Source organism: Limulus polyphemus, unplaced genomic scaffold, assembly GCF_000517525.1.
Source record: "Limulus polyphemus unplaced genomic scaffold, Limulus_polyphemus-2.1.2 Scaffold533, whole genome shotgun sequence".
NCBI classification, from domain to species: Eukaryota; Metazoa; Arthropoda; class Merostomata; order Xiphosura; family Limulidae; genus Limulus; species Limulus polyphemus.
The window spans coordinates 471104-487616 of NW_013666143.1; the positions used below are offsets into that span (position 1 = coordinate 471104).

A 16513-nucleotide genomic window follows, 5' to 3' on the forward strand; every position below is an offset into this window, starting at 1 on the left:
GGCTTTGGAGCCTCCTCCACAGACATTGCAACAGTTATTGACAATTCAATAACGTTTTTGAGCTTTCACTGACAATACTTATTAAAGATAATTTTAAGCGTGAAAACTGTCCATATTTTGATGTCATGATATGTAAATTAAAAATTGTTATTTTACGGTGATAATCTTGTTTTCTTGTGCCCAATAATGCATAATTTCATTTGATAAACACAGGGGGTGCTTAACTTTTTTCCAGGTGTATATATACTATTCATTTTGGGTTCCAGACACTAAGATAATTCTATACAAACTGTTTCACTCAAATACAAAACATTTAACCTGGGGCAACAATTTCAACACAAATGTGAAAAGTTACTCATAATGTACACAAATCGAATCTCCTAATTAGGAGAAATGAAGGAAATTTCTACAAGGATTTCAAAACAAAATTATGATATCTAAAGAAATGAAATAATTCATTAACACTTACTTTTAAATTTAAAGTAAATCAACCAGGACATTTTCAAGTTAGTCATCCTTTCCTTCATCATGGTTAATATACTCTTTGCACAGATTAAACCATTCAAAGTAGACTGTACTTTCACATTCAAGTATCAAATAACACAAACGCAAGAATTATCTCCTACTGACAAATTTAAATATAATACTAATTTTTATGGACCTTGCTTTAAAAGAAACAACTGCCACAAGAACTTAATCTGCCAGAATGCTCTATGAGCCAAAGCTTTCTTAGCAAAGAAGTTAGGAAAATTTTTGTTTCCACAAATTTTGTAAAGCTGTCATCCGGATAACAATAGCTTAATCTTTTTTTCTAGATAATAAATCAGAAATACATTTAATTACAAGCTTACAAATCCAAGGCTTTCCAATTTATTCAAGAAGAAAATCACTACACACCAACCCAAATTACAAGGATAAAACCACTGACATATGCTTAAACAACACAATGGAATAATTAAATAAAAGTATTGCTTTCTGTAACAACATTTTTATTAAAGCTTGCACTACAAACATAATTTGTACAACTGTAACAGTTCCTGAAACTATTGCTTTCTGCAAGTGAAGACTGTAAAAAAATCAGTGCTCACTAATTAGTGATCTTGTGTTTAGTTTTGATTATTGTAACAGTCTTAGTGAAACAAAATTATAAACTACAGTTACATGTCCTAACGTTTAAAAGATCTTTCATGTATTATGTAAAATATGTAGAAATTCAATTAGTTTACATTGAAACTTTATGTGGCAAATTTAAAAACAGTCAGGACATATTGCTAGAATTCTGTAAGTGTGCAATATGAAGAATTCACAACTAGAATATTCCAAAAGGAGAAGACATAACCAGAGCACCATCGGAAAACAGACCGTTCTTCAGGAATGAGTAAGAAGTGTGAACAGATCCTTAAAGATTTGTAATAGTTATAAAATCTAAAACACCATCTTTTATTAGTGAAACTATGTTACAACCTATGGAACATGACAGTTTGACAATTTATATATAAAACAAAACAAAGTAATTTTTATAAAGATATCATCCAAGTTTTGGAACATACACTTAAGTTTGTATACGCTATTTATGACACATGCTGGCTATACTGTAGTTGTCAAGGGTATCTAATGTACCCGAGAAGGTTACAAGGGTCACGGGAAGTGTGAAAGTGGGTCAATATCACTGTTGTAACGTCTGTAAAACATACGATTTAGCCAAAAATCTACAATATTTCTTAATAACAGCTGTTCTCAACAGCCACTTTTCTCAAGATAGATCAATTAGCTTTCTCACTAAAGACAACTTAATACTTTAATCTTGTTTTATATGAATTACAATTTGAAACATCTTATGAACTAAAAACCAATCTGAAAGTCAAACTCAAAATGAAACAGTTAAGTTTCAAAATATGAGTAATTAATACTAAGAATTTTTAAACATCTACCACTTTAGCTTCATAACTAAAGAAGTAGACATTCAAAGAAGCATTATGGACACAAACTTGTATGAATTAAGATGATTTTATATACAGATAAGACAAAAACACAAAACCCTATCTATACAGCAATATTAAAAGATGGGACCTTTCTTTATCAGGTTTGCCAATGATGAAGAAAAGTTCATTTTTAGAAAGTACTAGAATTAGTGTTTTGTATTAAATTGATTTTATAATGTATGTTTTCCTAACATGGTGAAAGAGTGAATATGAAACAGTTACATTTAAAATATGATACAAAGTAACAAAAATTCACAGATTTGCTATTTTGAAGGATTCGTTGAGTTAAATAGTAATTGTCGAAATTACTCGCTTAAGAGTCATAATTAGAGAATCGTAGGTGTTGTTAAGTAGATAGATATTTTTGTGAGAATTTCACAAGTTCAGTCTATGGTTTGTTTTCCTAACTTTGTCTGTAACCAAGATCCTATTCTTCAGTCAAGGTTATTTTATGGAGATAAGTTTATGTTCCAAGTTTGTTGTTTTTAAAAGTCTGGGCCTGGCATTATATTTGGACTGTGTATATTCTGCTTTATGATGGCTTAATAAATTTGTTTCATTAAATATTTTAGTGGTATCATTTAAATGTTCTAAGGAGCAGTAAAAGATTTGTTAAATACTCAGCAAAATTAATTCTTAAACCAAACAGCACATCTTAAAAGATCCAGCTCAAACTTCCTGTTATAAGTCATAAAGAAATAAAAGATAAATATATCCAAACACTCAGACTGTCATGTAAATGGTTAACAGCCACGTATAATTAAGACATTATGATAACTTCTGATACAGGCATTTACTTATTGCTATTGATAAGGAATAACTTACTGTCTAAACCAGCCTCAGACTAAACAATAGCATCTCTAACTAACATTAATCTTCTTTAGAAGACCTTCCAGTTTTAAACAATGATGAACTACAACAATAGAAGACCTCCCAGTTTTAAACAATGATGAACTACAACAATAGAAGACCTCCCAGTTTTAAACACTGATGAACTACAACAATAGAAGACCTCCCAGTTTTAAACACTGATGAACTACAACAATAGAAGACCTCCCAGTTTTAAACACTGATGAACTACAACAATAGAAGACCTCCCAGTTTTAAACAATGATGAACTACAACAACAGAAGACCTCCCAGTTTTAAACAATGATGAACTACAACAAAGCAAGGCATTTGTTCCATGATTTTCACAAAACACTAAACACAAATGCCATCAATGTTGCAATTAATCCCACTAATTACTTCTGGTGTTTCCTTTACATAGAAAGCTAATCATTTCACTGAATTTAGTTAGCATTTACATTGTGACAAGTATAAAAAAGTTATTCAGCACGTGGACCCAACCAGTAGTCAACAGTATATAGACAAGTAGGTAATTTTAAGTATCATGGCTAGTAATGGTAGTTTATAACAGGCTGTTTTGTAAGTTGCTTAAGCAAAATAATTAGAAATGGACTGGTTATTATAATATCCCAATACCACATTTTTAAGAAACCTAATTACCTGCGAACAACTGGCTATAATACTGCGAGGTAAGCCAATAGAGGGAGCCCAAGCTACGTCTCTCACCCAATCAGAGTGGGCTTCAAGTTTCTGTTCTTCCATCCATTGATCTTCCTCCCTGGCAAAAAAAAAAATAAACTATAATAATATACATCTAAAATGCAAAGAGAAATATGTCAAATTCTGTATAGAGATTCATTCCTTGATTGTACGTATGTACACTTTAAAATTACATCACAATTATGTTAAAAGACATTCTACAAAGCACGAGATCTCAAAGACATTCTGCTATGAGACCTTATAATTGTAATATACACCAAGAAATTCAGCTAGATAAACCATATATACATTAATACTACTCACAAATTAGCAGTTTAAGTATTAACAGAGTATTCCAGAAACAATCAGTGAAAAAATGGGAAAGTATAAGGTCCAATCTTTAATTACACTTAGAGCTGTCCTATTAGTGGAATTCGATAAATACTGGGTTTATTAATAACTTACATTCAAATAACTGATTATTCTAACAAAAGACTTGGATAGTTGAAAATAATAATTTGAGACAATAGTTTCAATTAATTAGTTATTTTTTATGAGTTGTGACAATAATTAATTGAGCTAAACAACCTTTAACCAACCAAAAATAAAGAAAGCATAATGGTAATCTTTAGATTACTTGGATAAACAGAATAATCAGATACACTAATCTTGATTAATCTGTTATTTGAAATGACATTTGTGATTGATGTTCGTAGGCAAATCTATTAGATTGATTACAGTAAGTACATGTTTATATTACTTTTAACTAATTCAAGTTAATTATAAAAAAAACAGTACACATCTTACATGCATCTCCAGATCTTAACCAAGTTGTCACAACCACCAGTGACAAACCGCTTCACAAGTTTAGGCTTCTGTCCAGGAGCTTGATCTACCAATGATCCCGGTTCTATTGCAGGAGCCCAGCTGACAGCATTACAGCCAATCTATATAAACCAAGCAGTTTAATTACTTACTACATCTAAACCTCTTACAGTGAACATGAATATTTACTATGTTGGCATCACATTGCCTGCATTAAAACTTGAAACATTTTTACCTGTGAAAGTTTCACTTACAAACAGATTGTAGCTAAATGCCATTGTGACTGATGTGGCCAAATGCTTATAGCTCAATAAAGACACTACAGGTACTTAGCATATTAAATAGCTGAATGATTCATTAAAAGATTAAAAAATCTATACTTCTCATTTTGAGGTAATTTTGTTCACAGCACAACACTGACCAGGTAACAAAGGTAGAGCAACAATGCACTTTCAACAACTCTAGAAAGGTTGATGAAAACCAGTAATAGATGGGAAGAGCAGAATTATCTACAAGTTTAAAATAATTACATTATTTACAAGTCAAAAATGTCAAACCAGAAACTTAAAGAAAAGCACAAGTATATATAATTTCATCATTACTATGGTGGATTTCATGACATAATTAGGATGGATTGTTATAGATTGCATAATATAATATCAGGAACAATTGTTGTATGCAAAACTAAGTACGGAAAATGACCAAAACATCTTACAAACAAATCAATGCTCTACAACACAACAGCAGAGACTTACTTTATTAATCTTGTACATTAAAATATAATTGTATGATAATTTCTGTGAGAAGGTTTTCTTAGTTTTATTTATATGGTTATACATATTAAAAATAAATAGTATACCAAATGTCGTACGACACTTACTGTGTGAGCATTATTGATTTTCTTGGTTTCCCAAGTTCCATCTCCTGAACTAGACAATACTGATACAGCACCATCTGAGCTCCCACAAGCCAACATTAAGCCTACTTCATGTGGTGCCCAAGAGAGGGAGTTAACTACAAGAGAACAGAAATAAAGTAGATTATAACTTCCCATCACTGGATGTAATTGAAGCTTCATTTTCAAAGTTGCCCAGAATTGGACTTCAATACCTTCAAGTTTACCCGACTCAGCTTTTTTAGAATTTTTCTTACCTGTACATGTAAGAGAGTTTGCTAAGCCTTATCATCCACTTACAGTACACATTACATTTCCTTTTACAACATACCATCTCTTGCACTATATCTTAGCAACAGTATTTCATATTTCAACTGGAATGTGGCTCTTTTAATTTCATATGTATGCAGCTCTCAATCAACTTTCAGTCATCACAGTGACTATCAAGACCATCTCATGGTTTTGTAATCAATCATTCATGAAATCAGCTGTTCATGTGGAATCCATCACATTGTTTCTAATTTATCACCATGCCAGTAGAGTCTACACATGAAGGACAAGTCAAGCGAGTTGCAAACAACTATCTAAACTATATATTTCACAAGAGAAACTTCAATACGTTCACACGCACACAAACTTACTTTTAAATATTCTTTCATAACACACTATAAGTGATGCAGCCCAAACAGAGATCTAATTCCTTTAAAAAATGGAATTTCAGATCCATGTGCATATCCTATAACCCTGGAAGGTTGGAATCAGACAGATATTATTGCAAAGTACATGAAAGACAATGGGAAGATACACAGTATTTAAAAAATCCGTCTTGTTAACAAGCAGCATATTTTGGGAAATAAGGTAAAAAAACATGCCACCAATCTCCAATTTTAACCCACTAAAACCAAGTTACTTTCCTCTGTCCAGCAAAAGCTAATGCAAGGAAGAATTTCTACAAGAAAAAATGAACACACAAGAAGCTTAAATGACAGAGCACAGGCAACCTTCAAATGTCAAGTTAACACTGTAGTTAGGTTTGGCAGACCTCAAACCTCCAAAGGACGACTACAAGTACAGACAAGTTGTGACAACAGGACTCTTCTGAACAAGCAGATCAAAAAGATAGAAACTCCCAAGCAAGGCAAACTTGAAGTCTGCAGATGGTGACAGCTATTAAAAGAATCTGTTACTGTCCTTCTCTGGTAGCTCTAGTTGGCTTTTCAAAACTGCTCTAACAAAACACAAAAGTATTTAAATAACCCAACATCCAAAGCTAGAAACAACCTATGCTTGGGTGTAACATTAGCTCAATAAAACCTTAATCTTCCTGCCATTTTTCACACTGTCTATAGGAAAAGCAGTACACAGTTGAGCTTCATATAATTAAAGTCCCAAAAGTCCCATTTTTAGCAGATTTTTTACTTAAACAAACAAAAAAAAACAAAGTAGTTAGCATAAAAAATTTTATTCTGTTCTTATTGACAATTTTTTTCCACTAAATATCCAGTTTGGAAATCAACTATATTGAGTATTTTTTAACATTTCTCCAGATAAAATTTTAAACATTTGAACAGGAAACTAAATTAAAATATAAATTTTTGAATAACGGTTATTTTACTGACAATAACTTTAAAAATTACTTCACCTAATAAGCAAATTTTATGTGTTCAATGCCCTTTTAATGTAAAATTTAAACATAACTTGTAAAATTAAAAAATATGAGATTTACTAGTTCATGTTCTCTGACAAGTACTTAAATAGATCAAAAACAAATTTGAATCTATTCACTATGATTCTCTGTTCAAATAAGCAGAACATCAACATGAAAGATAGATTAGAAAACAGCTTATACCTACCCGAAGAATCATGATTAACATGGTCATAGATTTTCTTCCATTCTCCTCCACAATCTTTCCAGAGGATGGCTTTCCTGTCATAAGAACAAGAAGCAAGGATATTGCCGAACATTGGGTGAGCCCAGGCTACTTGCCAGACAGGCCCTTCATGTCTGTGAGAAAGTTATTTTAATTAAATGAATTTTTTTAATGCAAAGTTTGGGGTCATTAAAAACTTGAAAACAAAAGCATGTATGAAAGAAACTAGTTCCAAAACATTTTAGTAAAAAGTTTAGTTCAAGAATTTTATTCTCAAACTTATATAATAAATAATCAAATATTCAACACCAAGTGTAAATAACAGTAATCAAATCTATGCTTTTGAGAAGAAGGAAAAAAATAAAATAAAATCTAAGTTAAAGTTTGTAGCAAAAAACAGACTTAAGGTTTACAATGACTTAACAGATACCCCCTGACTAATACTTACAATTGCATACCACGTTTACCTCTATGCAGAATGATTCATGAAAACAGACTTAAGGTTTACAATGACTTAACAGATACCCTCTGACTAATACTTACAATTGCATACCACGTTTACCTGTATGCAGAATGATTTAGGTAATAAGTGATACACATACAGCATATTTACAAAAATAATATCATAAAATAAAACTAACATTCATATTAACCCTATGCTCATAGGTCAGTCCAACGAACCAACACCTATACTTCTGAATTTACTATGAGTATCTTCACAAAGTATAACATGCTTTTAATAAACATGAAGTCTGTTGTACTTAAAACAATAATCACTTTTTAATAAGCTATTTTTACTACAGATTTGTCTGAATTTATAAAGCCTTTACTGAGTCAGTTTGAATAAAAGGCAATTTAAGCTAAGAATAAAAATACATATTTTACAGTTTCCATAACCTCTTAAGTTAATATACGTATTATATCAATAAAAACATTATTACTTTCTCTACCCTAACACTAACTGTAGCAAAACCATCTGTAGTAAAAGTTACAAAAATATGAAAAAAAACAACCTATTTTCTAGAAAGACTAGATTGTAATAGACAATTACAATGATTTATTTTAAAATATTTAGATCTCTTAACTTTCCATATCTAATTACCATAAACAACAAATCACCCAGTGGGAGTACAAAGAGTTTAGAGTAAACAATGTTTCAAGTTGCATCATGTAAAATCTAACTACACACATTCCTCATGCAGTCCTAAAGCAGTGATCATGAGGAAAAAAATAGTTTTCTTTTATAACATAACTACTTTTTTAATTTTATTTACTTTTGTTAAAAACATACAAGAATAAATACAAAATATACTTAAAGATAAAAATTTAGAGCTTAACTTAGCTTTAGGATGGCTTGCACTTTATGGTCTGCTTTCATATCCCTATTATATTTTTACCCTACAACAAAGTAATTCATATAGCTTTCATATATGAATTTTAGAAAACCCAAAACTCACTAGATTAGATTGTATGAAAAATACTGTAATGTATCTGGCTAACTAACCAACCTATAAATAGGTTAAAATTTATAACTTCTCTTATCAATGTCTCAGGTCCACACCAGTTGAGGTCCAACAGAAAATTGACTTAAGGCTCAAACAAAACTGACAGCCATAACATTCAGTGTTGGTCTTTTTATTAGTTACAAATGTGACCATTAGTAATGTCGTATAATTAGATATTTTTTTGAAAGACAGGATGTAATAGGAGGGGGCATGGCATGTGGATTAGATTTTCTTGTTTATATCTCAGCAAAGCAAAAAGGATTAAAAATTTATATTCTGGCTTATTAACATAATATTATGCATAGGGTTAATCTGTATGAATCTGTATGTGAACAAAATCACAAGTGCTCGTACTAATGATATGTTCAGAACCAGATTAAAAAACTTCCTGTATTATACAAATTCTCATGATAGCTACTGTCAATTTGGTTTTAATAGCAGTTTAATAACCAAATACACACTGTCTGAATAAGTAAAAAAGGATTCAGCCACATTATTTATTTAATTTGTCCCAAATGTACATGCAAAAGTTAACTTTAGGCATACATCTTAACAATACTTACAGATGACATACTTGTATTGGTAATGCAAAATAATTTTGTAGTTTAATGTAATGTTTAAACAGTTCTGATATTAACTTTATGCAAGTAAAAAAAAATTTTTCTAGGCCTACAAGCTTCACATTTTGTAGGGATGGGATACTTTATTCTTTTCAAATGAAGCAGTTTACACTAATAAATGTACTTACTCTCTCAGATCAGCTATTAATTTCTGAGTACCATTCTTAACTTCAAATATCTTCACTGATCGATCAGATGAACAAGTTGCCAACCGAGTCCCATAGTAGTCCATCTGAGCATCATGCTGGTCGATACAAAAAGAGTTCATCATAAAAGAAAAAAAAATTATACACACACTACACATTTTTAATATCATATCCAAAACAACAGTTATCACAATATAAATTAGAGGTCTTTCAAATTACATTATTATTACAGCATCATACCCAATTATGAAGTACTATTCTACTTCTATAAGGTAATAATTACATACACCATATTAAGCAAAATGAAAGTTACTTTACTTTCAGATCACAAATCATCTGTATTATCATGCAATGTAATATTAGCACAAGAAGAGTCATTGATAATTTCCTAAACCTAAGTAGCCTTAAACCATGCATACTAAATAGTATTGTTTCAAATAAAGTGACTGCAAAAAGCCCTTTGGAAAGCTGGTGTGATGGCAAGTAATGTATACTATATATATACACACACACACAGGGTGGAAAGAGAAAAAACAAACAAACCCTAATTTATCTTTAAACACTCATTTCTTTGGCATGTCATTATCAACTTTTCTACCAAATACACATCAATACAACATGATTAAGAATACAACATTATGTCATAGTCTGAGCTTAACTGTACACAAGTGACTGCAAGTTTCTTATAATTTATGTAAGAATAAATCATTTACATGTAGGTTGAACATTAACTGTTGGAATTTTAGGTATTCAGCATCAACTTAATAAACTAGTAATTAAGATGGCAATGACCATATTGTATCAATAATATCCAAACTTTGTTTTTGTTCCCAGCAAGAATAACGTTTGGGGAGGAAATTAACAAAATGTAAGGACAACAGAAGACCTCTCGATCTATCTAGGCCATCCCATCCATTAAACTAAACTTTAAAATGAAAATAAAACATGCAAAGCCAGCCCTTATCAAGTATTTACCACACCTTCCCTTAAACTACAGTTAATTTACTGCATCAACCACATATGAACGGAACCCATTCCAAAAGTCAACCAACTTGTTAGAAGAATAAGATGACTCCTACCCTGAAAACATTTACACATGTCCCATAGTTCTACCAAACTAACCTTAAGTTTGAAATATAAAAGTTGATGCATCGACACGATCAATTCCATTAACAATGTTAAACACCTCAGTCAGATTTTCTCTAACTTTTTTTATTAAACAGAAAACAATTTCAGAGATTATAACTTGCTTTTATATGACAAACTTTGCATCTCAGATAACACTGTAGTAGTTCTCTTCCTAACCATTTCCCACAATTCAATGTTCTTCTTCAAGACTGAACATAATACTCTAAATGTAGCCTAACCAGTGACCTATATAAAGGAAATATAACCTCTTTATACTTGTAGTCAATATTTCTGTAATTAAAACCTAAAATCCTATTTGCCCTCCTTCCAGCAACAGCACATTGTTTGGAATGCTTTGAAGACAAATCAACTTGAACACAAAGATTGTTTTCTTCTATAACACTGTTAAAGTTATTCCCATCAAAATTACACTTACTTAAATAAAGATAACCCACATGCATTACTTTTCATTTAATATAATTCAATGTTGTTTGCCATGTATTCACCTAACTCTCCAAATGATCTAAATCCTCACAGCTAGCAAAAACCAAGACCTTGATAACAGCAAATTTAAGGGATTTATTGACCATTCCTTCATCTACACCATTGTTTCAAATCAAAAAGAGCAATAGTACTAACAATGAGCCCCGAGGTACTCCACTTGTGACAATAACCCAGCTTGACTGAACTCCATTTATAACAACTGTGCTTTCTTCCATCCAGCCACTTTCCAACCTAATGAGCCAATTTATCCCTACACCTATAGTTTTCTTAAAAAGCATTCTTCAAAAACTTTGCTAAATGATTTTGCAAAGCATCTTTTATTAAACTTTCAAAAGCTTCTCTCCAAATTATGTGAATGTTAGGCCTTAGTTGGATAGGCAAAAGGATGTGAAGGGTTATACTTAAGTTTGTTTCAAAATTTACATAGAACGAATAGTTTATTTTCTGGATGATGAATGAAATTCAATAGCCAAGTGGCCTTTCTTATATATATCCCTTACAGTTCAAGATTTAAATTATTCATATTTTCTTTCAATTCATATTTATAACATGTTAAGTAAAAACAACAACAACAACTACTTATCTAGAGAAAGCTGTTTAATCCAAATACACAACTTACAATCATATCCTCATGTGCAGTATCAACTGTTTGCTGGAGTGAGACCTAAGAAAATATGAAATACATCAGTTGTCGTAAACATAGATATAAACACAAAACACTTTGGCTTGAAGTTACTTTCATTGAAACTGAATTACCACATGTACCAACAGAGGATGTAGCAGCAACAGATATACATTAAACTATGTAATCAAAACAATATACACGAGAAACTAACAAAACTACAGTCAGGTTTTCATAAACATTTTAATTTTTAGAATCAGACCTAAAAAATGAAATATAATGTTTCCCAAATGCCCAATGTACATGAACATTTTTTTCAGCATTTTGACATTTTATACAAACATAGAATGCCCAAAACAAGGAGTATGAGAAAGTTCATACTTCAATTCCAATATAGACAAAACTGACAAGTATAACTTATCTTGATAAGTTTGTAAGAAATATCTTAAATGTTAAATCATGTAATTGCTAATACTTTAATAACAATAAATTTTAAATTTAACAATGGAAAATGTCTGGATTAACAATGTTGACTTTCCAATATAATATTTGTTTAATCTTGTATTATGTATGACAAAATGGTATCATTCTACTTACAAATAAAGCACTTAAGATGTGCGGTCAGTAGTTGCATATCTTAGTAAAAATATATTAAATCTATGTCTGTTACTCTTAAAAGCATAAATCTAATATTTGCCTAGTACTAAGGGTGGCCAGAAAATCATAGGAACAAAACCCTAATATTCACTTCTGAACAAATTAGGCAAAAATTGTAATGAACCAGGAGTTGTATGCTTGAGCTTTAAGTTTTAGTAGCTCAGTAGGTGAAACATTCATTGGAAGACATTAACTTGTGTAGAAGGCCTAGTCTTGGTAGATTGCCTTTCATTTATTTCAGATTATCATTAATCCAGTTTTCATGATAAACCAAGAAATTCAGCATCAAGAGTAGAAACTTACTCTAGACTGAATTATCTCCATGCTTGTTTGAACACAACTACACAATCTGCCAACAATGTGGGAACAGTGGACATACAGTCTCACTTAGCTACTGAAAATCTGAACAGAAAATTAAGAAATTTGTCAGATCAAGAAACATTCTTTTAAATATGGAAGATACATCCTGGCCATGTAGTTGTTAGATGACATGAATAATACATAAAAAAAAATCATTTATTAATCACTATACTATTACAGCTGTGTGCAAGTTTTACTTTTAGTTGAAAATCAAGTGGTGTAGTTAATTCTGTTGTCCCCATTTTAAGATGTGTTGCATATCAGTTTCACTATTTACTAACTTTGGTATTAGTGTAACCACAGAACTATAAATTAATTTCTGAAAAAATCGCTGAAATTCATCTTCAGCTTTGGGTTTCAGGTATAAACTGGATTATTCGCCGCATTCTAACATGTTTAAACTTAACACTTTAACCTTTACCCTCTTAGTTTAGGCCTAACCTACTGGTACTGTAGCAGTCCAGATACTAAATTATAAATAAGAATGTAGCATTAAGTCAGTAGTAGTTGTGAGAACGTCTTTTGCTAGCGAAGCATGATTAAAACAACAGTATTAAGCTTACTGCATCAAATATAAACCTTAACATCCTACTTGGTAGGATTGCGAGTTTGTATAGCAGTATACACAGTTCTCAGCTATAATACTACTACTCAGTAATACTATTAGTAGTAGCAAGATCTTCCAATAATATTCTCATTAGTAATATTACTATTTAGCTGCAATAAATCAAAACTAATGATTATATACACTTACCATGGTTTTCGCTTCGTTTCAAAACAGCTGTACTCAATTTTATAGGTTTTTTAAAGGTTCTGTCCACACTTTCATGTTAAGAAACTATTATTAAGTAATAACAAAGTTAATTCCTTGGTTAGTGCCTAACGTGGCGTATAACACGTCAGCAGCGTTGCAATTCAAGTAAAATATGTAACAGAAAATACCAAACACGTTCCAAGATGAGACCAAAAGGTTTAAGTTTCTAATACTAATATAAATATGACAATTTGAATAAATCGATACAAAACACTTTTAGATAAAATTACGAAAAATTAAGTATAATCATTATATTCAGACTTAACCATTTAAAATTTAAAGAAAAGCGATTAATATTAAATACGAATCACATAAACAATGATCTCAAAAACTTTTCCTTAAAATGTCACAAAATATAACAAGAGAAAAAAGTCGAAGGCTAATGAAATCAGAAAATAAAAGCTACAGATAAGGTTCTACGAGTAAAAGTCATTAAACCATTAAAATGAGTCTGGAATAATTCAATACACTGACACAGCTCATACAAGACATGAAAAGTAATCTGGTTTCTTCTTTACAAGCTTGGAACAACATACGAGGGCTAATTTGGTTCTTTATGGCTGTCCATGCAGATACGCTCTTGAGAGAAGCTAAAATTGAAGACTACCCTTTACTTTTTCGGTATTACACTGATTCCACTCTTTAGTGCTGACCTCCGCTACTGCCAACGGCAACATATTTCATAAGCCAATTACTTTTAGAAAAATAAAACTTGCATGAAGCCTAGCTTGTCGATTTCAAGTCTTAAATTTGTCTTCCCCCGTCATATTATCGTCAAAATAACAAATAAATCGGAGATCCTTTTCTACCGATCATCCTACATAATTTTGTGGACTTCAATAAGTTCGTCTCTTATTTTCTCTTGAGAAAATAAAGTCGAGAGATATTAACCTATTCCTACATAACCTTTTCATCCCCGGCATCATCCTAGTAGTCCACTTATGAACCCTTTCCAATAAGGGAATATCTTTGAGATAAGGAGACCAAAATTATACACAGTATTTCAAGTTAGAGCTAACTAGCATTTTGTACAAAGAACTAATTACCCCTTCTTTTGTTTTTTTGCCTTAATCAATATGTCTACAAATATACACCCTCAAATTATATTAGATTTACAACTAGCTGCGGAGCACTTCTACAATGATTTGACTCACTTACCCACCCCTATGCAAAGATCATTTTCTCCAGTCACACAACCGAGTAAATTCTGACTTATAAAAATAATGTTATCCAAATTACGAAACCATTTACTATAGTTAAAGATCATATGCCAAACATTTTTTTTTCAATAAATCATTTGATTATAGTCATTCTGAAATGCCTCAACATTCTTAATACATTTAAAAATACCTAAGAATTTAATATCGTCCGCAAGTTTTCCTAATTAACTTCTCTCTCAATACCACTGATATAAACAAGAAAAAAGTAGAGGCCCAAGCACCAGTAACAAAGGTTCGTTGGCCATACAAGTTCTCTTCAAATAAATTACAATCATAAAGAAGGAAAAGCACACGTTAAATCTCCAAAATAGTTTGATTTTAATAGTTTAAATATGGACAAATCTTTGTAAATTAAGTCGTTTCAGTATGAATAAAATCACATGTAATTTTCCAAAACATATTTTAGTATTGATACAATTTAAATCAGATGTAGGCACAAAAGGTTTCAAAAAATAATTTATAAGTTATTTGAAGTTAAAGCCTGGATAGCTGAACAGTATTTGGAAACGCTAATGAATTATGATGCATGTCTCGCCCCCCCCCCCGTCCCCATGGTTTAAACGCCGAAAACTAGCTAAGCATTAGAAACCATTAAGATGAATATTGAAAAGAAAAAAAAACAAATGTAGTTCACGTGATATAGTTTTAATCATGAATATCACTGTTGTATTTTTAGTAGTCTTACTTAGAGTATTTAAAGTTGAGTTGAATAAGACTATAACGGTCCATAAAGTAATATGATTTCTCACCCCCGCCCCCCAAAAAAATCCTTTCCACGAACTTGTATTTTAGTTTTTCAACTTTATTTTTTAACTGATAATTTTGGAATGTTTGAAAATTCAAATAATGTTAACGCCAGATTGGTTTTAGATACTTGGCTAGGTTCATGATATTATGGTACATAGACCATCAGAGGTTTGAAAAGCAGATACGCGGCTTTTGCGTTAGTATTAGTTTCTTTCGGTCTCCATTAAATGTTTCAATCAACTTAAGTTAGACAATGAAAAGTAACATTAATCAATTTAATTGGCTAAAAGTTTAGTTTGTAATTGAATTAAATGCCTCCTCAGTTTAAGGACAGAGGATTTTAGTAACAGATAAAAATCCCTAGTCCGTAAAGAGAAGACTGTTTTAATAAATCACTTAATACCAACTGAAAACTGGTTAAAAAGAATTTACACCAATCAACATAATAAAGCTATTCATAATACTAAAAGTGGTTTAATGAAATGACTTTACTCACTTGATTTACGTACACTTTCATTTAATACCAATTGGGAATATCACATATATCGTTATGTTATTTTACAGAAATTTAATTTTTTATTGCAACAGGTAACGCCAAATTATTACAAAAAATTTTTCATTTTTGTCCATTATTCACTGATAGTTTCTCTTTCACATTTTTATAGCAAAATTAAATAACTTCTACAAATTTTATTTACTCGGACGCGGCTAATTAATCAATATTCCGGAGACTTATTATTAATTATTTCGAAGTTTTGCTTCAATCATCGCTACACAAATATAACTAGTAATAATCAAATTTAACGACTATTATAACTTGAGCCGCAAAATTTGATGCAAGTTTTGTTGAAAATCCTAGTATTGCGAAAGGCCTGGTTAGCTCTTGATATGGCGAATATAGTGTAGTTGACATATCACATTCTTCTTTCCTTTCACTTACAGCTTCATAGAAATGTTAATTGAAAAATTGTGTCATTAAGGCAAGATGTCACAAAAATAATGATTTATGTCAAGTGAAAAAGTAGTTTGTAGAACAATTTCTACATCACAGGGGTAGTACATTTATTAAT

At 30.9% G+C, this 16513-nt stretch overlaps 1 protein-coding gene across 1 annotated transcript in view; it reads right to left on the reverse strand.

The window, feature by feature from the left end:
- LOC106458927 (protein SEC13 homolog) overlaps positions 1-13606 on the reverse strand; it is a 16121-nt gene extending 2515 nt beyond the window's left edge. The window contains exons 1-7 of the mRNA XM_013918495.2: positions 13417-13606; positions 11643-11687; positions 9374-9489; positions 7103-7254; positions 5235-5368; positions 4337-4476; positions 3491-3608 (exon numbers count right to left, since the gene is read on the reverse strand). Coding sequence (XP_013773949.1) covers positions 3491-3608; positions 4337-4476; positions 5235-5368; positions 7103-7254; positions 9374-9489; positions 11643-11687; positions 13417-13419 — 708 coding nt within the window. The 5' untranslated portion in view covers positions 13420-13606. The remainder of the gene's footprint in view (positions 1-3490; positions 3609-4336; positions 4477-5234; positions 5369-7102; positions 7255-9373; positions 9490-11642; positions 11688-13416) is intronic.
- Between the last annotated feature and the right edge of the window lie 2907 nt (positions 13607-16513).